The 25,240-nt window shown below is 46.0% G+C and overlaps 1 protein-coding gene across 3 annotated transcripts in view; it reads right to left on the bottom strand.

Annotated features, from left to right (window-relative positions):
• Nucleotides 1–24,769, bottom strand: part of SGSM3 (small G protein signaling modulator 3) — a 29,746-nt gene extending 4,977 nt beyond the window's left edge. The window contains exons 1-16 of one of the 3 annotated variants that reach the window (XM_063154594.1): nt 24,715–24,769; nt 23,922–23,971; nt 15,161–15,243; nt 13,825–13,910; nt 12,598–12,664; nt 11,042–11,250; nt 10,798–10,905; nt 9,450–9,593; nt 8,821–9,016; nt 8,471–8,616; nt 7,360–7,587; nt 6,450–6,504; nt 2,122–2,249; nt 1,665–1,820; nt 1,095–1,149; nt 669–718 (exon numbers count right to left, since the gene is read on the bottom strand). In XM_063154594.1, coding sequence (XP_063010664.1) covers nt 669–718; nt 1,095–1,149; nt 1,665–1,820; nt 2,122–2,249; nt 6,450–6,504; nt 7,360–7,587; nt 8,471–8,616; nt 8,821–9,016; nt 9,450–9,593; nt 10,798–10,905; nt 11,042–11,250; nt 12,598–12,664; nt 13,825–13,910; nt 15,161–15,167 — 1,635 coding nt within the window. In that variant the 5' untranslated portion in view covers nt 15,168–15,243; nt 23,922–23,971; nt 24,715–24,769. Of the gene's footprint in view, nt 1–668; nt 719–1,094; nt 1,150–1,664; nt 1,821–2,121; nt 2,250–6,449; nt 6,505–7,359; nt 7,588–8,470; nt 8,617–8,820; nt 9,017–9,449; nt 9,594–10,797; nt 10,906–11,041; nt 11,251–12,597; nt 12,665–13,824; nt 13,911–15,160; nt 15,244–23,002; nt 23,101–23,921; nt 23,972–24,714 lie in introns of those variants that run through there. The other 2 variants (XM_063154595.1, XM_063154596.1) reach the window with 2 other exon arrangements.
• Between the last annotated feature and the right edge of the window lie 471 nt (nt 24,770–25,240).

The raw sequence follows: 25,240 nt of genomic DNA, 5'->3' as shown, positions 1-25,240 counted from the left end.
AGGAGCCCTGAGAGAGGGGGAAGGAAGTGATAGGTCAATACTGACATCTCTCTGGGGGCTTGGGTCAGCCTTTCAGCTCTTCCTCACTCCCCAAATGCTGAGAAGAGAGAGAACCAGGCCTTCTCCACTTCCCCTGAAAACTGCTGAGGTCAACAGCTGCTGATGTTTATCTCATGCACACTACCTGAACCTTGAGGACATATTGAAGTATCTGCTATAGATAAGTGCCATCCTATCACTGCCAGCTGTAAGAGGAACTAAGACAGATTGTCCCCTTGAGCACAACTGCTTGGGAAGAATTTACTGTCATGGTCACAAAGCATGAGCAGGATCCATAGGTACAGCCTCAAAGGAGTAAAAAAACACAGGCAGCTGGGAGCAGACAGAAACACTGCCCTGCTTCCTCATCTCTAGGGTCCTTGCAAGCCCAGGCATCTCACACAGGTGCCTTGGCAGCCCTCTGGGGCCCTCACTCTCCACTTGGAATTTGGGTAAACAGGTTTAGGAAGATAAGCTGCCTGATCACATCACAAAGCACTCAGAGGCCAGAGAAAGCAAACAGACTGAAAGAGGGAAATCTATGGCTCTTTTCAACTGTAGTTTTTTAGTTATGACATAACCCTTTTTTTAACTGTAAAGTTTTTTGTAACTGTGGGGTTTTTAAGTACCTCTTTACTCCGCTCATCCAAGATCTCCACAAATTTTGCAGGAAACCAACCTACAAAGAGTGAACAAAGAGATGAGCCTGACAAAGATACTGAGAAATCCTTACACAAAGCCCAGTGGGAGCTGAGAAAAAAATCAGAGTTCATAGGGCCTACCACCAAAGAAGGAAGCAAGCTGCCTCAAAAATCACAATAACTAAGGCAGCTTCACAAGAAAGCCACTTGCAGGACACTGCCCACATGCAGCAGTGGTGACACGCACCCAACCACCCCAAGTGACCAGGTCACTGCTGCATGACTGCTCTCATACGTTTCCTTTGCCCCTGGCAGATACTCTGGGGACCTGGTGGAGCCTTTGGTGCTGTTGTAGATGAATGGCTGCTCTGCATCTGGCCCCACTCTCCCCAGTGCAACCCATCCTGTTCTCACCTCTCAGTCCATTCAGCTCTCCCACCCAACAGTGCTCATCCTTCTGGGAAATGATCTGAAAAAGAGGGAGTGGAAAATAGCAGTTGAAGAGGCTGCAGTGGCAGGAGGGGTACAGCTGTCTGACTGTGTGTCCACAATGAGGAACCGCTTTGTTCTCAACTGCTTTGCCAATGTTCTCTTCTCACATAGCCCAGGGCCTTTAAGGGCACAAAGCTACTGCAAACATCCTCTTCTCCCCAGTTTTAGATGGGATGCTCACAGTTAAATACAAATGGATGCTTTTACAATTTGGTGTGCAGTGTTAAACTGGGACTTGGGTTGGACCAAATCCACCTTTTGCACAGCGGTACAGCAGCCAGGAAAGGGACTTTGTGGTGGCAGCCAGAATGACCCACAGGACAACACTCACAGGAACACACTGCCTCATTCCCAGGCAGTCCCTAGGAGCACCAGATGCCTCTCCTGGGCTCCTAACTGGGCTCTGAGCTCATCTCCTCCCTCCTTTCCCTGCAGGAGAGGTAGCAGAGCATCCCAAACAAGCAGGCTGTGCCTGTGCCCAGGCTGACACACCGTGATGATGTCGTTCTTGCGGAAGCCCAGCTCGTCGTCGTCGTGGCGCTCAAAATCCAGCAGTGCCTTGGCTCGGCGGCGCCGGTTGCGCGAACACGCCACGTAGTTCTCGTGGTCCCGCTGGTGGCTCTCCATGCTGTAGTCTGGGGTCAGATCCTAGCAGGCACACACAGGAGAGCAGAGAGGAGTCAAAGCCCACAGGTGACTCCCAACTGTCTGCCAAAGCTTGCCTCCCCCTGTTCCCAGACCTTTTCCAGCTCCTAGACAGCAGACAACCTCTCAGCACAGCCCTCCACCACAAATGAATTAAGCAAGCCTCACCCTCCAGCCATTACACCTGGCATGTTCCTTCTCAAGCCCACATTTCAAGAGCATTTGAACAGCCCTGTCGTGTGTTGAACACTCAAAACCCACGCCTGGAGCACACAGCTGTGCAAATCCAGCTGTTTCCACTCACAATGATGCAGTTCTTGGGATCCACACACTGGAAGTGCCGTGCCACCTGGAGAATGGCCTCACGCAGGTCAGCCACCAGCTCTGTCTGCTTGATGTTCTTGGCTTTCAGTGCCTCCAGATCATCATCCCCTGGTGGAGCCCATGCAGCCAGAGGGAAGACAAGGGAAGTAAAGCAAGTACATGGTATTAATTTTTTTGTTTCTGTTAGAAATTCCTGGTTCTGAAGAAACCAAAAAAGCCTCCCATCAGCAGTACCTAAACTAAGGCAGGCACTTACACCCAATCTATTCAATAATGTGAATAGTACATACCAATTTGACTGCATCAAATTTTAAGGAGATGATACTTCAAACTGCATATGGAACTGGAATATGTCATCTTTGATCTGTCTGGGAAATTCAGCATACCAAGGTACTATTTTAGAGAAGTGCCTATAATATACAGTCAGCTGAAAGGTGGGACACAAGACTGGGGAACTTGCAATAATTCCCTTCAACTGAAATTCTCTTGAATCTGAATCAGGTTTTGGTTGAATTACTTCTGATATTTGTATAACTCACAGGCTGAGAGCATATTCTCCACTGAGTCTTGGAAAAGATCTGAAAAACCAAGACAGCCCACTTTCCTGGGCCAGTCATGAAGTCAGAGCCACAAGAGACCTCAAACTCCTTAAGAGCCAGATTTCAAATGTTTGGGCTGTACAGAAATGGTCATGAGCCCAAAGTAAAAGTTACCAAAGCATCTTTTAACTATCACTAATCCCCCTAGGAGTTTTGACAGCCTATGTCTATTACCTTATGCAGAAAGATACCTGATGAGATGGCTTCTTTAGACAGTTAATGTATCTAAATGCCTTAAACACTGGGTATATGATGTTTGGGAACAATGAAACATTTGCTTATTTTTCTAAAAAAATCATTTTGTATTAAATCCAAAGTGCACTTTCATATATCTATTGCTCCCTCTATAATATACTGAAGATGCGGTAGCTTGATTAACAAAATTAACATTTAAACTGATATATTTTTTCACTGATTTCCAATGTTTGTACAAACACAGCTTTTATTCAGGAGCCAAGTAAACCATTGGCTAGCAAATTAGTACTCTGCTTATCTTCTAGCAGCATTATAGAAAACCATATGAATAAAGCATGGCCTGAGTTACAGCTGCTGCAACAGCTATATATACATTAAGCTTCTGCTAATTGAAAACTGATTAAGAGTATCTCTTTAATCATGTGATCTTAATAAAAAAACCCCAAACTATAGAAACATCAATAAAAGCACAAAATTAGGTATAAAATTATTTTTATAATTGTTTTCTATTTGCTACATTAAATTATTTGAGAGACATCAGATACACAGAGCTTAAGAGAAAACTGAACTTTGCTTCTAAACTAGAAAAATTGTGGGGCACAGTTACTCCCAGTCCAAGCAATAAAAAAATAACAAAATCTCCCCCTCTGTATCCAGGGGTAGGTACAGAGCATGCCAGAACTCTCACTATTCAGAGATGCAGAGACTGAAAATAGATAGGTGAGCACACAGACGTCGGGGGTTCCCAGAAATTTCATGCTGCTAAAATAAAACGAGACTAGAGAAGAAACCAAACCACAGCTACACTAGCTCTGTGGGCTGCTCCCATTTACATAGACCATTGATTCTTTCTGTCATCTCTCAGTCCCATCTGGCCAAAACACCGTGCTCTTCCCTCTGTACTCAGATCAACCCTAGCCAAACACGAGCAGGAAATGTGGGGAATCAAGTCCCACACTCTCCCACCTTAGAGTGGGCATGGTACAGAGGAAAGCAGCCTTCTTGTCTTCCAGACTCACCTCACTGCACTCAACATGTTCACTTTCAAACTTCAACACCCACATTTCCAAACAGGAAACCACACTGCATGACCAGCCACATGTGAGCAGGCTCTACTCTGAGCCTGCAAAGACTGATGAGCTGCACAGCTCTGCACAGCAGGAACTCTTCTGCATTCCCTTGCTGCAATGCCCACACAACAGGAAAACACCTCTTGCACGTTCTGCTCTCCACCAAATAATCTTTCATTATTTCTTTCTCTTCCTGCATTGTAAATCTGGTTCAACTCTTTGAATCTCAACTACACAAAGCCCTGACCAACCTGATCTAGCATGAGCAAGAGTCTGCTTTAAGCAGGAGACTTTGGAATACAGACACTGAGAGGTCTCTTCTAAACAGTGCTCCTGTGATTCTATGACTCCTGCCCAAGTTACTACACATCTGAATTCACTCTAAGGAAGAAGAATTAAGAATTAAGCTCTGGGTAAGCTCTCTTTCCTTCCCAGATGATGGCTAAATACCAGTTTTACACAGTAACTATCACAGGCAGCAGACTTTAAATTTAGGATTGATTGTCAGTTCCTGGTAGAGGGTGAATTTATCACATACAAGCTTTCCTTCCTCTCACTTGGGCTGAATTTTTCCATTGTGGTCAACTGCTGCAGGATGACAACTTCTCAGTTTTACCCAACATTTTAAATACTAAGAGTAATGTTAGGCAAAACACATGATGGTCATTGTACAGAAGCCCCACTAAAATGATAAAACCCTATCAATTATCTCTGTTCTACCACTGATATATTTTGAAGATTGAACTTAAATTTTATCTTTGTGCAAATGCGTAATTCACTATCACTTCCATAAAAATACTTAAACTGTCAAGGACAGAGACACAAGATAGGTACATGTGGCAGCCAAGCTCCCTGCCAGTTCAGTCTGTACCAACTATATGATAACATTACGCACAAAAGCTCTGAGTTTAGATTGCACAAGCAACTTTCCTGCATTTCTTCACTTCTGCATGCTTGACTTCACAGAATCATGGGTACTCCACCATAATTTTTCTATGTAATGCTCTATGTGCTTGCAGGAAACCCATGACAATATATCAGCTTCCTGGAGAACATCAGAAAAACTCCTCTCTGGAAAGACCAGTAAAGATTTATTCTTTATTAAAGACCATTTTTAGATTTATTCAGGTCATTTCAACAACAACAGGAACACTGTTTGAGCCCTGCAAATTCAGTATGTTGTCTTCTTCCGGAAAAACAATTCCTGTGGTGACATGTGGCAATTTCAAGTAAGGTGATGACACTGAGACTTACAGCAGAAAGGGCTCTTATGGAGTCAAGAAATAAGTTACTCTTAACACCCTGCAAAAGCTATTCTGACTGTGCCCTTTCTGGACATATGTTGGCTTGGCTCATAAGTGAAGAAAATTAAGAGTCAAAAGCAAGACTTCCCCTTGTTGTTGTTGAAGTAACAACATCAAACTCTCAATAAGTAAGGAAAACATAATGATGCTTTCATTTACAATTTTGATGGGCGACACACTAGACATCCTGCCCTCTCTCACATCTTCAGAGATGTTCCTGAACTAAGCAGAGTAAGATCAGAGTACCACATCCAGCCTGTGGACTGCATAAGGTCTGCCAGAAAATGTGTTTGACCTGTTGATCAGTGCAAGAAGGACGTTACAGCTGGGCTGAGCTGCACCTCCTGTGGTCCACTATTCATGGACTGTATAACCTAAAATTTACTTTCTGAGCTCAGATCTGTGGGAATCAATAAAATCAGAGGATTTTGGGAAAGCTGCAAAAGGCAGGCCTCAGAGACAGCAGAACTGTGATTGGAGATAAGCAGTAGCCTTGGGATAGGTCAGCAGAAAAATTATGTAAAATGTAGAAAAGTAAGGACAAAGAACAATGGTCTGTGTATTAATGCTTGTCTAGAATAACTCCTTAAGCTACAGAAAAGTTTATCTAGCAAGATATTAGGAAGTTTTAAGCTTAATAATGGAGCTCTGTGCGTTGTGTTTTAAGGCTTACAAGCAGGTATTGTATTCAAAATAAGCAGGCATTGTTTTAACCAAAGGTACCTGTGCTTCTAGTAGTTAGATAGGACTACTATCAATATGCTTTTGCTTTGTGTGATTGGTCAAAAAACTTATAAAGTAAGTTGTAACATTAAGTTCTTGGTCTGCTGCCTGGGATGTGAGCTAATGGCATGTTCCCATTGTCATAATCATGTAATGAGACTGATGCTGAAAAATAAAACAGCTCAAAGCACGTTACACAGCAGTCCCGTCCTGTTTGTGATTTGTACGTAGACCCGCAGCCAGCAGTAAGATCAAAGAAATCAAGTAGTAAACTACACTTCTTCCCTCTCATCCTTCAGTTCTGACTCCCTTCTCTCCAATCCCTCTGTCCCAATGTTTCCCTGCTTTGCCTGCTCCCCTCCTTCCTAAGCTGCTCTAGCCACCAACCACACACGAAAGGCACAGCACTGTCCTTACCAAAAAGCAGAGAGGTGATGCCGGATTTCCTGCGCTGAGTCCTGCGTCGCACAATCTGCGGGAGAGGCAACAGAGAACAAAGTGCACACATCAGGACAGATTCCAGAAATAAAATAAAGCAACTCTCCACACCAGTCAGCTCTGGGCAAGGGGTCCTGACAGCTACCACTAGAAAGGGCAGGCGAGTGAACAGGCATTTTTGGACAGGAGCTGTTCTAGTCCAAATGCATTGAATCAGCTTTACTGCTCCATCTGCTCCATGTTCAACAGGTTATTTATACCTTAATTATTACAAAAGCATAATTGAAGTCCAAGAATCAACCATGATCCATGTAAATAATTTTAACTCTAATTCTATTGGTTGCAAAAAGCAGTTCCACATGTGATTGCATATAAATTTCTAAGTGGATGGGTATTACATTTTAGAATTGCCTGAGTATGTTGTCTGCGATTGTAGATTTTAGTCTAAGACTAAACACTGCTGCATTTTTAATTTGGCCCCTCAAAAGCAGCTGCTGCTGTTTTTTGACTCTACCTTCCAAGGTTATTTTATTGTACCAGTTTCTTACTAATGGATTAAATTCAGTTCCTACTCTGTGTGCTTCAAGCAAATTCTGCCAAAAGCATATGTTGTTTCTTTTAGTTTTCATTAATGGAACGCATCACATTTCATCATCACTCTCATGAATGATAATTACAATCAGTGCTAATATCCCTTTCATCTGGGGATTTATCAACCAGGACAGAACTGGCAGCATGTAATTGGTATAGGACTTCCCAATACATTTTCTTCACCGGGTAACAATTATCCTGGAACCAAAAATCCTCTCAAACAGGAGGACCTCCTGCTCCCAAACCATAAATGGGTGGGAATCTGTAAGCATGGTAAAAAGGGACTCTGTGCACTCACTTTGGACAGGTTGTTGACAGTGGAGCTGGAGTTGAGCAGCTGCCCCTGCTCAGCGATGAGGTAGGCCAGGTGTTTGCGGCGCTGGGTCTCCACGGCCACGTCGGTCAGCGAGCCCGCCACGCGCATGGCCTCCCGCAGCAGCACATCCGCGTCCTCGATCTGGCTCGGGATGTCTGACAGCGTGTTGAAGATCGAGGCAGAGTTCTCAGACTGGATCAGCTCATCCTCCTGCAAAAACACAGACATTTTTACCTCATGGAGGGGTGAGCACGACAACTGTGCTCCTGGGGCTGCTAGATGCAGTTTTACATTCCCAGTGTACAGACTGGGCAGGTAAAACTAGAAAATTCCATTAAAAAACCTTCAACAGGAAAAGTCCCAGTTACTTTTGAGAGGGGAACAGCATCTTCTACTGCTCTCTCCTCCAAGAATTCTAGCTGGCATTTTTTTGAATCACAGCATTCACCATTGAAATGAAATCAAATCAGCACAGAAAACCAAACTCAAACCTGTTCTCCACCAACCACTGGGACTAGTCACAGCAGGAATCTTGCCAGGGATAAGAGAATGGGAGCTGTACTCTAGAGCACCATGTCAAACTGTGCTCCACCTCGCCATCAGGATCACCCTTGCCCTTCACACAGCAAACTGAATACAAAATTGTTTTTCACATAGAAAAGATCAGGCCAGCCAAATCAAATGCAGTCATCTCTTAGAGCATTCAAGCAATACCATCCAAAACTTCCCAGATGATCACAACTTTGGCTTTCTCTTTCCTCCCAGATTGTGCAAAATCAAGAGGTATTGATAGTTTTGGTTTAGATAAGATGGATCCTCAGGTTGGGATCTAGACTGATTAGAGGGTGGCAGCTGCAAGGTTTAATTATGTGGAAACAAATGAGGTATGTATGCACAGGAAACAGCAATCCCTAATTTCTGTGAAGTGCCTTAGAAGTTTTTCACAGCCTCCAGTTCTGAAGCCTGCAGGACGTCGTCTTCCCTAACACACTTCCAAACCCCCTACAGCAAGAGGATATAAAATCTTCTTGTCCCTAAACCTCAGAATTAAACACTGAAGTACAATAAAGGAGGAAAAGGAGTTGGGAATTACCTTCATACTTAGCATGCCCAAAGTGACTTGGAAGAGCACCAGAGAGCCCTCGTAGAAGAAGAGGTCCCAAATACGCAGCAGCAGCTTGATGTGGACAACACTAGCAAAAGAGGTGAGGAACCAGTGCAAGGTGATCAGGGAGAGCTCTGTGAACAGAGACATGGAAAGTAATCACAACAGAGGAAGTCAGTCAGCCAGTGAAGGTGGACTCTTCTAAGGGCTTTCCTCCATGCATTGCCTCCAGGGTCAGGTGGTTTGCTCCTCTCCCTGATGCTCCCCTTTGTGAAAAAAGAACAATGCTCTTTGTCTGCATGTCACCCTGGCAAGAAATTTCTAGGGCACACTTTTACCAATGTCGTGCTCCTGCAGCAGCTTGTCCAGGCGGGGCAGGTACTGCACGATGAGCTGCCGCAGGACACGCTGGTCTGTCTGCACACCCATGAGGGTGGTGCTGAAGTAGGAGGCGGGAACCAATTCCTCAATGATAGCACACATCATCCAGAAGGCATCTTCCTCCTCCAAGAAGAGCAGCAGAGAGGCAGCCACCTAGGATTTTGAAGGAAGAAAGACTGCGTGTTCTAAGAAGGAACTCTTACAGTAGAGAGTAGAGAAAAACTGCATGTTCTAAGAGTAGAACTCTTTCCCCACTTTCTCACATGGAGAGATGGACCAGAATCTACGTGACAAAAATCTTCCTTCTGCAGGAGCTCTACTGCAGTCTCCACTGAAGGGATTTCTCCTCAGTATAATGACTGCCCCCTCCCCAACAGATGGATCAAAGTCTTCCGTATCTTTGGGTGTAGGGTGCTATTCTGCTCTCCCTTCCTTAGGAAAAGTCTTCCAGGTGGAAGGGGTTTCTCTTCAGCTCACCTGGAGATCACAGTATCTGGCAGCACTACCTCAAATCATTCACGCTCTGGTGTAGCAGCCAGAGACAAACTGATTCCTATCACAAAGACACTCTGAAAGAGCAGGTTACCATGCCAGTGCCCTGACAATATCCAATGTCTGGGTAGAGCCAGGCAAGTCCCCGTAGTATCCTGCGCAGCCGTGGCACCCCGATGCTGTTCATGTTGGAGAAGCAGGCGTTGCTGGGCATTGTGCGTAGCAAGTCCTTTTCAATCTGTCAGGCAGCCATAAACAAGGACAGAATCAGTTTGCAGCATCTGAAAAGCTGCCTTCAGCTCTCTGCACTTCCCCCTGCCCCCTGCCTCAGGGAACTCTGCCTCCCCACACACACCCATAAGTCACCAAAGATGTCCCTGTCCAAGCATCTGGGGTCAGTTTAACAGCCTTCAGTGACACGTAGGAAAATGCCAGTGCAGACAGTGCAGACAGCGGCTTGCCAAATCCCTAGAAATACTTGCCTAAACTCAGACCCTAGTTTCACCACTGACAATAGGAAACATTCACTAGCTGGGAATTACATCTGCTTGGATTTCAAGCACAGCTTCCTAACAAACGTATTTCAGAGAAAAACCAAAAACCTGGCCAAATCCATGAGGTCAAAGGAAGAGGGAAAACATCCTTTAACAGTCTTTAATAGATGTTCACAAACTTTGTGTTCAAGGGAACAAAGACAGGCCCTGAAAGCGGCTGCCACAATCTCAACAGAGTTGCATCTGTCAGCCTTTCATCCTTCCCTTCCCTCAGTGACTGTGAGGATGTTTGATGAGATGCAACTGTGGCATTTTTCTTATCGTGGCAGGGAGCTCCTGTGCCTTTAGCCTAGGCTGCAGTACAAGTTGGCAGTCACCAGATATCATAGCAATGGGCCCCTGCTATGTAATAGTTAGCATTGACTGCATGATTGACAGAAGGCTGATCAATCTGTCTTTATTAAGAAATCCATTGCTTTTATAGATAGTTATGATACACATGTACTTGATTGGTCCTTTAATTAAAACATCATCACCATTGCCTGATTAGGAAACCACCCTTTGGTAAACCAATCTCCATAACACATTCCACATGTTCACAACAACACGTGCAGCAAGTTAAGATAAGAATTGTTTCTCATTCTTTTCTCTGATCTTCTCACAGCCTTTTCTCAGAAAGGCCTGGGAAAGTTGTCTGTTGCTGTATGTGGCCAGAGAGCTGCTGCCACATTTTCTAAACCTTTTCCTGCTGTCCCCTGAAAGAACAGAGGAAAATAATTGTTTTTCTAACAAAACAGAGGAGAAATATGCCCCACAGGATTAAGCTTTATTAGGATTTAACCACATCTCCTCTCAACTGCCCCTGCTGCAGGTGTCAGGCAGACACCCCATCCCCCTCACACAGCAAATCTTGCCTTCTTCCCACTGAGCACTTGAAGGATCTCCTACCTGTTTGGCAGCAATGGTTTCATCGTTAGAGCTGTTCTTCACGATATCTCGATAGGACATCTCTGAGTTCCTCTTCTTCTGCAAAGCCCCTGAAAGGCGCATCCACAGCTGGGGGGACAGGGTGAACAGAGACAGAAGTCACTCAGCCACAGAAAGCCATAATCTGGCACCCTCTCAAGAGATCCCATTCCATGATCTCTCACTCCAGGCAGGAGTGCCTGCCCAGATCAGGCAGCACTCTCACCTGTGGCCTCATGCTATGTGGGATGCCAGCGAGAACCAGGGAGCGCAGCTTGTCTGAATGTGGCAGGGTGACCTCAATTTTGTCCCAGGTGAGGTCACCCACATCATGGTTGTGTGTGAATTCCAGATGAGCCTGCCACTTGAGCCTCTGCTGTGGCTCCTCTGTCAGTGGGACCCCCAGAAGCTTGCTGGAGTTTGGCTCAGCACCATCTGCTTCAGCAAAGGGAAAAGAATGGGAACAAGTGAGAGAGGGAACAGGAGAGGAAATGAACACACAGCAGGGTGGGGAATAGGATGGCCATCTGAAAAAAGCACATTCAAAACATTCATATCTTCCAGTCAGAGCACGGAAAGGCAAAGGTTGGTTTCTAACTGCCCACTCCATGCAGCAAATTTTATGGTCATAAGCAGAAGGCTTGGGACCTTGAGAACTAAAGAAGCTGTCAGCATGCTTCTAGTCTCTACTTACTCATGACTTAGACCACAGTGTGGCTGGAATTAAACAAGATCCTGGCAGCAGCCATCCTGCTGGGTTTTGTAAGGATCTGTAAATCAGGCTGACAAAAGCATAGCAAGCCTCAGAGCTGGAAAACAGAAGCTATATGCTCATGGAAGTAATGAGGTGCAAAATGTTAACTTTGGGGATATTTAATCACCAAAAATGCTTTAATAAGGACACTTCCAAATTCACAATGCAAGAGCACCTTAACCTGAGGCTGGTTTCCTAAAATAGATACTTTAGCACAAGGACAGGTTTGACATAAGGCACTCTGTCCTTCATCATATAATACATCCCAGCAATGTGCTCCAAATCTTTCTGCTGATTTTATAATGCACAGATGTTCTGGCCAAAAAAAAAATCACTGTGTTCTGTCCTCATCTTCAGGTCATTGCTTCAAAGAGGACCCTCTATGACTCAAGGTACTTCAGGGCAAACATGCAAACAACTTCTGCCCTTACATTATACAGCCTGAGCCCTGGGAATGACCCCCAGAACACATGAAACAATTCCTACATCTCCTACTTCTTTCTCTTCCTCTTTGCTAAGGCAGCCAGCTGCTGTACTTTAATCCTCAGCTTCAAGAGCAATCCATGCCTCCTCCCTATTTGGTTGTCTGCCTCCATAGCTTGCAGAAAAACTAGGATGTAGGCTTTTGCCCTACACTTTGCTGAGGTGGGCAGAACATAGCACCACTCTCCTTGGCCATGAGTTTTTCAGCAGACAGCACATTTCACTGTGCCTGCTACGAGCCCTTGCAATGCTACTGAAAACAATGGAGATCCCACTGTGAACAGGGAAAACTGCTCTTCTCCAGCATGCAGTTGCTAATGGAAATGGTAACTCCTCAACTTTTCTCCCTCTTCCCCAAGGCACAGCATAAGGTGATGGAAACGATCGCTGCACAGTCTATGCTCTGAACTTGATTACAAATGATAGGATACAGAAACAGGTGGGTGGACAAGACTTAGCACAGGATGGTTGTAAAATCCTGCCACACTTGAAAGCATGGGAAGGGCTGAACATAATGCAAGTGGGAGAGAGGGGACTGGTTTTACCTTCCTTGTCAACTCGGAAACCAAATTCATCATAGCGGAACTCCGGCTGCTCGACGGATTCTTCTTTCTGGGAGATGTGAGGAAGGAAAACAGACATTTTAAGCAATTTATCACTGAATAACCAAACAGAGACACACGGATATTGCCTCATCCCACCACTGCCCACTCTGTGCCCTTTGAGCAATTAGACCCCTTGCTCTTTAATTTTTAAAGCCTCCCACCACAATTCCCAGCTGAGGAGACGTTGCCTGCCATTCCCATTTTGACTTTTCCATTGAAAAAAACTACACAGATTTTCTCAGCAGGACTTGAGCTCAGCATCTTATCAAGATCAGAACTGCTCACCTGGAGGTGAGCACAGCCCTCCTCATGGACTGAGTGATATACACACACCAGCTAAAGTGGCCTCTACTGCCTGCATCACTAATACACAGCTGTCCTTCCTGTTACCTCTGCACACACACTGCAAACTCAGCTCCCTGCACCACTCCATCTTCTGCCTGTTGCTCTCAAATTTCCTTTGAAAGGCAGCAGGCAAAACTGGGATTTGCACCTGTAATGCAAGTCCAAATTATCGGCAAAGAAAGTTAAGGTCCATGACCCAAATCTCAACCTTCCTCATCTGTGCTCATGGTTGGCATTGGGGCGTACTGGGGGATACACACTGGGTATTACCTCCAAGATGTTTTTAGGAGTAAATACCTACTACTCTCTCCCCTTTCCTGCAAGCCCACCTGCACCTCCTGTGGGGACTCTTGCAAGCACTGGAATCAGGCAGCACCTAAGAAGCAAGAAGTGCTGCCCACATACCTCCAACTAAAAGCTTTAATCTGCTATCAGCAAACACTGTGGCTATATTACAAAATTCCACAGCTGCTTCCTTCCTTCCTGCTCTACCCACCTGGTGACAAGCATTTCCTGCCACGCACAAGCCATCCAGAGTAGCTTGATGATGACAGAGGCTCCCTGAGGGTGTCAACATTTTTACAGTGGAGCAATAGTTGCAAAACAGCAGGGAAATAATTCACAGAAGTTTCTTTGTGCTCTGCAAGATCCTCTTGCAAAAGGATGCAACCACAAAACATGTGAAGTCCATAACCAAAGCACTGGAGGAAAAGTGCACCTCTCTCTCCTTTTCCCTGTGGCTTTCAGACACCACCAGAAACCACCAGGTTCCCTCTACTTTTGCAGAACCAGAGAACATCCTCACCCTGTCCCACACTGTACCTGTGTGTATTTTGCCAGGATCTCCTGAGGCCAAATGCTGGGTGTGAGTGCTGAGAAAGGACCCCCAGCAGAGGGAGTGTGACGGCCTAAACAGAAAGAGATCAACACATAGCAGTGAAAATCTGGAAGAACACCCTTGGAAGATCCACACTCCTTACAGACTGTTCCAGCATGGGAAGGACTCACTCATCAGTTTGTTGCTACTGCTACTCTAAACATTGACACAGCTCCCACTTCACCAGGGAAGCCAGTAATTTCAGATGGTTTTGTTCTTTTTTACTGAGGAAAAGAGGCAAAAGGGCCAAATGGAGTTATCTCTAAGAAAGCAATTAGGGAAGAGAAATAGTTCCATGGCATCACATGATCACTCACCTGCTTGGAAAAGCTGTGAGATCAGCAACAAGCCAGGGGTATTACCACCAAATAAATATTATTTTGCAGAAGTAAATTCCTCCTATGGACCAGCACCAGAAGAACTCCAGAATTCCCTGAAACTGTCACTCAGGCACCAGAATGAAAAATCAGAGCCCTCAGAAAGATGCTCAACTGCTCCCTTTTTTCCCAACAGGCTGGGATATTGCCAGATCATGTATAGAGATGCAGCAATGAAAGTATGCCTGTAACCTCAGTATTTTGTGTTCAACACAAGCCCCCTTGCAGTCTCCGGTAGAGTCCCAGTGAACAGCTTCCCTTGAAATACAAGCAGATATCAAGTGTTGCAACTGAAGCAGATAAACAATAGAAAGTCTTCTATTGTTCTATCAGCAAGCCAAAGGTTTACTTGGCCTGGAAGCAGAGTCTCCCCCAGGGTTATGTGCCCTGAAATAACCAGCCTGACCAGGAAGGTCTAGGAAAAAGTACAGGGTGGCAAAGTTGGCTTCTCTAAGAAGACCATCTAGTTTTAGCAAAGCTTCTATCTCAGAACTGCGCAACTGAACTCCAGTTATTCTTCAGCATTCTGCCTGTCCTAGAACTACCACTGTACAGCAAAAATCTCTCACAGTCATTGTGAGCCACTCACTTTGGGGGAAGTGTTGGGGGGAGAAGAGAATCAAGCAAATCTTAAGGAAAAATGGGGAAGGCAGAACACATTTCAACCTCTTTCTTCCTCTCTGTTCAATGTCTGAAAAAGCTTCTACACTGTAAAAGAAGGAAATGAGTTCACCCTGAGTGAAAATGCTCCTGGGTCACAAAGTCTCCTCTCTCTCAATCTGACCAGAAAGTATGTTTATGTAAAGAATGGCTCTTGGAACCAGAAACCTTTGTTTTGAAGTTTCAGCTGAAGACAGAGCAAGGAAGGAAATGAGAGATACTGTGCCAATTTCTGTGTGCTCACCTGACATTGCACTAGGCAAGGCTGAGTGCCACAGGTGTCAGCAGGTCCAGAAACGCTGTCCACAGAGGTGAAATGCTACACTTCTGTTATAAAAAGAAAAAAAAGGGTGATGAGAAAATTCAATTAACATCTAAGAACATGGTGGAGGACTGACAGACCCATCACACACAACTTCCTCATGTGAAAATTAAATTCCTTAGTATACAAGAAATAAATTCCAGAGACTGGAATTTCCTTTTGGTTTCATACCTACTGATCAGCTAGAAATAGCACACTGTCATTTGCCAAATTTCTTGTGGCAATAACAGCATTGCTGATTGAAAGAATGTCAAAAAAACAAGTCAACTTTTAACAACTTTTCCATTGCATATTGTGAGTCCTTTGTTTAATGATGTAAACTAAGAAAATAGCCCACACATCATCATTCTCTGAAGACATTGACCATGGAGAAGGGACAGGAGTGGTGAAAAGGGTTTAAGGGGTAATCATTAGATGCTCTAAGTCCAAGAGAGACTTTAGGAGTAGCACCACAGGAGTAAAGTGTGTAGGGCTGCAGAATACAAGTCCCTGAAGCCTGTGGATAAGGACAAGACAGTACCAAGCACCTCTGCAATGAGTCACAAACCAGGCTCCTCTGAACTAAATCAAGCAATAGAGCTCCCCTCCTTGCTTTCCTGACACTAGTTAACAGCATATTTTTATGGGGATTTCCAGGAAAATAATGGAATACTTCAGTAATCAGAGAGATTCTGGACTTTAAGATCAACCTTACAATTTGTGTGTGGGAGACAGCACGAGCCACCCCTACCAAGCAGATAAAGGCAGTGCTGGGATAGATCAGTCACACTTCCTTGGGAAAGAACCTGGGAGAAACTAACATTTGCACACCTAGGATGGCTTTTCCAGCTTCCCTTTTCATTAAAGCTACTTATGACTGTAAGCTGCTAAAAGGGGGAACCCAGGGATTCATCCCACAGGCCCTATCCAAGCTGTTTCACAGTTCTGATTAGTACAAGGTTATATGGCCTTTGCATCTCAGTGAACTTTCCAGTGAGCACCTGCAGCCAGGAAGTGACTTGCTACAGCACTCCAAGATAAACAGCTGCACACCACTGCAAAAGCATAAAAAACATCTGTGTCTGGGAACACAAATGATAAGGTTTCCTCCTTATGGATTTAAACAGCCCTCTGCCTGAGAAAGGCCAGAAAGGATGAACAGACACTCTGATCCATTCTGACACTAACATTTAGGGCAAAAAGAATCTCAAACAAACAAACAAACAAACAAAAAAATTCAGCTTTTGTTTCCGAGAAGTAGTGTTGTCCACAGGATGGTCAGTCGCATGTCCACCAGCTCTGTAAATGTTTGTGTGTTCTTTCCTACACTCCAGTCCGTTTGTTTCCTTAGCACCAACTCTTCTCTAGTAGTTGAAGACATAGCAACAATTACAAAATGAGCATCTGCATGCTCATATTGCATGGGAACACACAGAGCATGCACCCCAAGCAGGTAAATTGGCTGACATTACTTCAACATTGCTGTGAGTGTATTTTGATGTTTTTTTCACTGCCTTGCAACCAATGGCTGCTGTGGTCCTGAGCCTGCAAGGTGTCCTCCTCCCCTGCCTTCTCTCAGGCCAGTTAACCCTGTTTCCAATGGCTTTTATTAGGAATGCAGTCACCACATGGTATGTGTGCCATGCTTGGCATTGCCTGAGCTCTGAGCGTGTGAGCAGAGATTCCCCTCAGCCACTGTTAACCTTCACTGCATGTACAACACTGCTGACCCAACCTGCTGTGGAGCAGCCAGGCCAGGGTGTCAGGCCCGTGGCTGAGAGAAAACCCCACAATAAGGGCATTAACCACAGTGCTTGGAAACAGGGCAGGAGAGAGCTCAGTGAGTCTCTCCTTGTCCCAAGACAGGTGTAGCAGATGGAACAGCCTCCCTTGCCCACGTCATCACGCCCTGGCCTCTGCCTTGCCGGGGATCACCCCCCTGCCTGCTCTCCTCTCCCTGCCATTAGAGCACTGAACTTGGTGGGCAGGTTTTTCCTGCCCCTGGTTCCCATAGAAACCTTCCTGCAAGCACCCATCTGGGACAGAGGCCAGAGAGAGCGTGAGGCTCACCTTGCTGCTGTCATGGCTGTGCAGCAGGGCAGGGTGAGCAGCAGGAATCACAGCAAGGGAAGGCTCCTGCCGTGGCACATGGAGACATTGCCCTGGGCACTGCCCTCACAGCCAGGTGTCTCCAAGAGAAGGTGCTGAGGCCACTGCAGCCCTTCCAGCATCAGAGGAACTGGGAAGAAGGTTCCCTGGCACAGCCAGGCACCTCCTAGTGTGAGCCAGGAGGAGGAGGAGATCTGACTGTAGGATTGACATAGTAAGGTCTTTCCTTTGACTGAGGGATACAAACCTAAAGCAACTCTCTTGCCAGGAGATAGCAAGCAACAAAAGAAGCTCCACAAAGCTTATGAAACCACATGTGTGAAGTTGCTGTTATTTGCAACGTACACACTTCTGAAATAAAGAAACAGTAAGAAATACAAAGGAAAAAATATATCAGATCCAACAAATATTAATGGCAACTCCCAAACCCTCAGTACTACAAAATCAAAACCAGTTTAACCCACACATTAAGGAGCATCTCCCATGTTTAAAGGCAATTTAAGTTTCTTATATGAAGCAATTGTGGTCACACAATAGGTAGCCTTCATATTTTGAAAGAAATGTATTTTTTGCTAAAATGCAAATAGTACCTATTAATCACAGATTTACTTTTTGAATTCAGAGTTCAAAACAAATCACACCACCATTGTTTCCAGCCTGCAGGAACACATGTGTGATGTACCTGAAAAAGAAGGCTACAGTGGAAGCATGCAGTCAGCATCAGGTCAGCCATTTGAAAAACTCCACCTGCAATACCTTTGGTGGAGTTGCAAACACACAACATGCAGGATTATGTCATATTAGTTTAATTTCTAGTGCAGGTATCCTTTAGAAATTGATTTTTGCAAAGGAGTCCTGCAAATTTACTTCCACTTGGAAGTAGTGTGCCTCCCCTGGACACACTGGCTCTTCCCCACAGCTGTAGTATGAGAGATTTCAATTAGTTGGCTCCTGGTAAACACCAGAGAGCAATCTCCTGCTGCCTGTGTTTTACCTGCTTGGCCTCTTTTGCTTAGGTGATCCCCACCTAAGCCTGTGCTGGTAGGGCCAGGATGTGCTAAGAACAAAATGACACCATCTGGAGCCTTTCAGTAGGATCTTTATTTTGGGACAGGAACTCCTTCCCAAGAGTGTTCTTCCCCCACTGATTAAAAAGAAAAATCCACCAAAAAGGCAGCATACCTCTAGCAGACTGTGCAGAAGGCAAACATTTTACCAAGCAATGTTTTTGTATCCTGAAAACTTTACAACCAGTAACTATGCAGGAACCTCCTCTGAGTACCATCAGAAGGAACAGAACAGGCATAACAATTTTTTCCTAGAATAATTTTCATTCACTGTCACAAGAACTGCACCTCTGTTCTGACAGTTACAACACCTCTTCTGACAGTAAGCTAGTTTGGGAAAAACTCTGTTTTCCTTTATGCTTAATGAACAGAAAGCAACAGTGTATGCAGTAAATCCCACTGCCACCTCTGGATTGTCAGCTGGTTTCCACTGCTCTCTATTCTCTTCCTTTATTAAGAAAGAAAGTTTTGGAAGAGAGAGGAGTGATTGAAAGTCACAGCAGCCATCAGGAGGCTATGCACGTAGGTGTAGTTCTAGAAGCCTCTTCCAGCTCAGCTTTTGAAATCCCAAGTAGATTGTGTCCAATTTAACATCTCCCTCTCTCAGAAATCAGACAAAAGCTCTGTACTGAACCAGGCAGTTCAATTTTGTCTTCTCACAACCAGAAAACTTACATTTTCCAAATTATACTCCTGATTTGCTCAATGAAATGTCCAAGGGAACTCTCAGGAGGATGCCCTTGGCCTTCCTTCCCTTCCCCCATCAGCGTCTCCCTCAAGTCAGGCAAAGGCATATCCTGGAGCTGCAAATGCCATTAGTCCACAAGTCAATATTTGCTTTGCACACAGTCAGAAGAGAACTCCAGCCTCACAAACAAACACACAAGTGAGCAAAGAGCAGCCACACACCTGAGCAAGGGGGGCAGACAAGATGCAGAGAGCTCCTGTCCCGCACACCCTGACAGCCTGGCTTTGTAAAACACGCAGAATCCCACACAGGCACTGGTTAAGGAGTCAATATGGTGTCAGTGAATCTGGCTCATCCCAAACTTCCTGTCTGAGGCTTAAAACCAGACTGGCCTCACACTGCTTTGGGTGTCGAGGAACATGTACAAAGGCAGGCTGGAAGTGCTGAGGTGGCCTTCAGGCCCCCTCTGTACAACACAACTGAAGAGCTGGGAGCTTTAACTGCCCTCACCCCACTCCTTGTGGTACTGGAAGTGAAGCAGAGATACACCAGAAGCTTAGGGCAGGTCTCAAAAGGGGGATGAGAGACCTGGAGAGCAATGGGGGGAGGCCTGCAGAGCCAGGCAGGCAGGGGAGCAGCTGACAGGTCACACCACTGACTGCAGAGGCACCAGCAGGACTCCAGGGCTGCCCAGCCATCAACTGGCATCACACTGACAGCAGGAATGGGGCAGGGCAAAGCGTTTCCTCCCTGCTGCCTCAGGGCACTGTAAGAGCAACAGAGACAGCGAAAAGAAAACTGGAACTCTGTGTCTCCTGCCATAAAGCACCTTGTAGACTCCTGCCCTCATTAGAAATCCAGTTCTGTGCAGAAATGTAACTAAAAGATACTTCCATGTAACAGTTCTGCTCCTTGCACTGCTCGGTGCCCAACAATGCCTGCTGCAACAACAGAGAGAGCTCCAGTGGGGCTGAAGCTGCTGAACTACGTAAACTGTCAGTTTAACAAAGGAACAAAACAAGCAACTTGCAGTTTTGTTCCCACTGCATCTCCATTTTGAAAATAAGGATGTGAAAAAGTGGAATCCTGCTTCCTACCACTTATGCATTGGACAGACAGATCACAGAAGGACTGAACCACAGCTCAATGCGTCAGCCTTGTCTCAGAAACACCCCTACATAACACCTGCTTGTGGAGAATGCAGATATCCTACACATCAACAGATATTTTATTTCCAGAGCAGAACTGCCTTTTATTTACCTGGCTCCAAAGCAAAAAGCATGCCAGCTAAACATGAACTGCGCTTCTGTGGAAAACCTTTTGTTAGCCAAGACCCTTGGGATCAGAGGAAGAGGAGGAGTTTCCCCTTTCCCAGTACTCCCACTATTTGAGTGGTGGAAAGATATGTGACAGGAATAGAGAGTGCTCCTTGCAACTCACACAGGAGGATTACAGTCAAGTACAGCAACAACTGTTTTTAGGGTTTTCTATCTGCATCAAATGAAGTTAGAAAGAGAGGCCAGGATACAAACTTGCATGGTGTTCACTCCCACTGCACAGCAAAATTCTCCTTGCTTTCAATGCAGAGGCAAGAAAACCTGTATGTGCCAACAAAGGCAGGCCTGCAGTCACCCCAGCCTTCAAGGCTTAGGATAAAGGCAATTCCTTGTTAAACACCACTATGCAAATATAAACCAAAGGTTTCTCATTAGTGTCTGAACATATGTTCTATGAGGGTTAAGTACTGCACAATAAATGGGAAATTTTCACCCAAATAAGCACAGTACAGGACCAAGGCACTTCTGCAGAGCTCTACAGAAATCTGTTTTCCCAAAAACTTTTCAGAAGTGTTGTTTACCTTCTGGTCCATGGCAAGACTGTAAGCTATGAGATGTCTGTGGAAAGCAATCAATCACAACTGTCCAGTTTCATTTGAATACAGAAACGTGAAAGAAAATATTCCTGGTGGAGATGTGGGGCTGTACCAACCAAAGAGAGGTTAAAAGACACTGCTGACAGTTATTTAAAGCCAGGTATTACAAAGCCTTTTATATCACACCCCTGTCCTGAGCGGTGACAAGCAGTGCCACCCGAGGCTGTCTCCCTCACCAGCCCTGTAGGCTCACCCAGGTGGAAGTTTGATTCTCAAGCTGCTCTCATCCTACTGCTCCCAGTGACAATGGAACAAGGGCCTGAACGATGGCTCTTCCTTGACAGAGCCTCAGAGGATGGGCAGAGGCTTTGCTGTCACCTTGGCGAGGCACAGGAAAGGCTTGTTTCAGGTCACTCTCCTGCAGCTCCAGGAGGAGTCAGATTCACTTCACAGGACTCTAAGCAGGTCTTGTTTCATTTGGCTTCAGAAAATGGTTTTTAAGGCAAGTATATCCCACAGCATTCAAAACTTTTTTCAGGGCTTTGTCTTTCAGGAGTCAACCTTCTGAAGAGGTTAGTAACACTCAAACACCTCTCAGGACTGTTTGCAAAGCTCTTATCTAGCATGTCATGTTGGACTACTTAGATCTTGCTCCTGCAGAAATTTACGTGCACAGATAACTTAAGAGGAAAAAAAGCAAATATACAAGGATTGTTAACATTTGTAACAAAGCAAGGCAAAACCTCTGATATTTCCTGATTCTGTGGATCAGGAAGATTTCTTCTACAGAGAAAAAAAGAACTGTTAGGTTATGGACTTTCTTTCTATTCTCTGAATCATCAAATACTTCCCAGCCAGTAGTAACAACAGTTCTTGTAGTCATTCTAATACCAATTATTCTGGTAATGCCCACCAGTTCTGTAAATGTTTGTGTGTTCTTCCCAACACTCTCTCCTCTTCACCTATCTCATAACACAAGTGTGCTTGCATTTCTTCCAGGGATTTTTCCTTAAATCAGGAATAAAACTGCTCTGTTACCAATGTAACTGGTTACAATCCAGTTTAAAAAAATCTGAGACCTCCTCAAAGACAAAACAAATGTGGCAGGACAACATCCTTCTCCTTCCCACAGGGTGCCAACAGTAACACAGCTGACAAGTGGGATTTTCCCCAGCACTCCCAGATACTCAGCCCGTGTAAGCTTTATGTATCAAAACCCTTGACCCTGGGATAAAAAGTGGCAGAGAAAGAAGTTTAGACAAGTCTTTGTGTGGCTGAGGACACAAACCTGAAGTACCAAAACATCTCAATCTCTTAAGGGACACTTAGGACACCACATCCACAACACAGAATGAAGCTGTTTGTTTACCTCCTCCTACTGGACAGTTGCAAATTCTCTGTATCTTATCCATTCGAATTAGGGTAGGATCTAGAATAGCCAGTGTGATAGAGATCACCAGCAAGGGTCATTGCTGATTCAGCTAGAAAAGCTGTAGGACCACATGCACCAAAATATAAAGCACCTTAACTTTACCACTGCAGATAAAGTTGCAATACTCCATAAGATCCATTTTTTAAAAGTTTTTGCTGCTTCTGATGTGTTGGTGAGAAGTTTGCAATTAACAGCCAGGAAGAGGCATCATTCCAACAATTTCCTAAACAGTTACTGCCTCAAAGATGATATCACCTATTCCTTTGTCAAAGCATCCCAAATACCAAACATGGAAAACAATTTTGCAACACACAAATCAATTCACCAAGAATGGGAGACTAAGACTGGCAGCTCTCACACAGACCTCCTAACCAATAATCTCTACTGCTACCATGTCACCTTAGGGAAGACATTAATTTTGTAAAGCCAAATATTTTGATTATTGCCTGTCTTTTAATATCAAGGTTCTTTAGAACTGAGATTGGCAGAAGATCCTACCTTATGGGAAAGTGACAGGTTAAATGCCCAGCAAAGAAGAAAAACCTAAACAACATTAGCAAAGACCCCTAAGACTGGAGAATTATTTCAGTCCTGAGCAAGCAGGTACTTTCCTCACCTCAATTCTATCATTCCCTGATCAGTGCAATTCCTCCAGAAATATGCCCCTCCTCTCTGCTGCCCCTCAGGAATTCCCTTCATCCTTCTTCAGAAGAAGAGTCACTATGAATGAATGACATCTCCCTAAGAATATCAAACCACATTATCAAAATGTTATCATAAACAGGAATTAAAATTGGCAGTATTTGTCATTTCAATCTGTTAAATACAGAATGAACACTGTATTAACATGACACAACCAGTCCCCACCCTGATCTCTTCAATTACATGTCATGCCTCTTCACATCATCTTCCTTCCCTTATACTTTATGAATTTTCCAGAGTAGGAATTCAGCCTTCTTTTCTGCCTAGGCACAGTCACACACACATTGTGTGGATCCAGAAATAAATAATGAAATTGAATTTTGTTCCAGGGGTTGTTTCTTTCCAGGCCACCACTCCAGACTCTGTAGCAGCCGAAAAACTAACCTAGAATTCAGATTATCCAGCAAGCAACTGTATCATGATCAACAGCTCAGCAAAATCACAGCAGTGCCCCACTCCTGCTAGGCTGACAGTTCCTTCTTGAGTGATTTTAAGATCCAGTCTTGCACTACTAAAAACCCACTGATCTTAATTCCAGTTAGGCTGCTTCACTCTCCCATCTATTTGCACTAAAGGATCCTCCATTTCCTCAAGGCACTGTTCTTCCTTTATACCCATGTACCCCCATTAAAAAAAAAAATCACAGCAAGCCATGAAGAGTAGGGCTGAGACATCATGAAGTAGGAAGCTATGACATCACATAAAGCCCCCACACACCAACACTGAAACTGACTTGTTTAGAAGGAAAGCACCTGCTTAAATTCAGCATCCCTCAAAAAAATGAGGAAGGAAGCAAAGGCACACATAGGAAATTTTTTCTGTCCTGCCCTTACCAGTTCTGTGAAGAGACATCAAGAGCCGTCCCGGAGCCCACAGCCACTGCCTGCAACGAGATTTAAATCCGCGTGACTGTGGCTCTTTGCTTCCTTGGATTTACATCAGCAGGTACGAAGAATTACATCTGCCTCCTGCTCTCCTTCTAACATTTATTACAGCTGACAATCACAGGGCCTGCAGCACGTCTATTTGTGCCCATTGCCTAGAGGATACTGCCATATTTCCATCTGTGTTTCGTGAGTGCCCCTTCCCCCCAGCCAGACAGGAGACAGACTGTCTCTCCTCCGGGGCACCTCCGAAAAGGCGCAGGCGTGCGGACCAGCCGAGTATGGCAGAGCGGGACCCCCGGGAGTCGCAGGCACGGGGGGCAGGAGAAGAGGCGGGTGAGAGGAGAGGCACGTCCCGGGGAGCAGGGGGAGCAGGGAGAACGCGCCCCGGGCAGCGCAGACGGGAAGCACAGCGTGAGTCACTCCCGGAGCCAGACCCTGCGTCAGCGCGGCCGGTGCGCGGAGCCCTCCCCGGGCCGGGGTCCCTCCCGGCTCCCCCGCCCCAGCCCGGCGAGCGGAGCCGCGGCCGCGCACCCCACCCCGCACACGGCCCCGGCAGCCTCGGCCCCCGCTCCGCCCGAGGGGCCAGCAGGCCAGGGGGTGCCGGGGTGAGGCGTGCGCGGGGGGCGCCGCACAGGTGGCGCAGCCGCTGCTGGGGAGCGCCCTCGGCGCGGGGCTGAGAGCCCCGGGGGACGAAGGGCGGTCCCCGCCCGCCCCGGCACGCACCTGCCCCGGCACCCACCTGCTGCCGCCGCCGCCGTCCCCTCAGGGCGGGCGCCCGGCCCCGACCCGGCGGCCCCACACGCCGCTGCCGGGGCGCATGCGCGGGAGGCGGGCGCGGCGCGCGGCGCGGCGGGGACTGTAGGCCGGGAAGGGAAGCGCGGCCCGGCGGGCGCGGAGAGGCGCCGGCATGGCCCCGCTGGGCACGGGCTGCAGGGACATGCACCGAATGGCCCAAGGCGCGATCGGGCCTCACGACCCTGTCACGGAATCACAGAATCGATTAGGTTGGAAAAGCTCTCTGAGATCATGGAGCCCACGCTCTGACCGAACGCCACCATGTCAAGCAGCCCATGGCACTGAGTGCCACGTCCAGTCTTTCCTTCAACACCTCCAGGGATGGTGACTCCATCACCTTGTCTAATCACCCTTTCTGTGAAATTCCTCTTAATGCCCAACCCGAATCGCCCCTGGTCCAGCTTAAGGCTGTGCCTCTTGTCCTGTTGCTGTTTGTCTGGGAGAAGAGGCTGACCCCCACCTGGCTACAG

This window comes from Melospiza melodia, chromosome 4, assembly GCF_035770615.1.
Source record: "Melospiza melodia melodia isolate bMelMel2 chromosome 4, bMelMel2.pri, whole genome shotgun sequence".
NCBI lineage: Eukaryota > Metazoa > Chordata > Aves > Passeriformes > Passerellidae > Melospiza > Melospiza melodia.
Note: the sequence above shows the minus strand (reverse complement) of the source record. Positions and strands in the feature narration are given on the sequence as shown.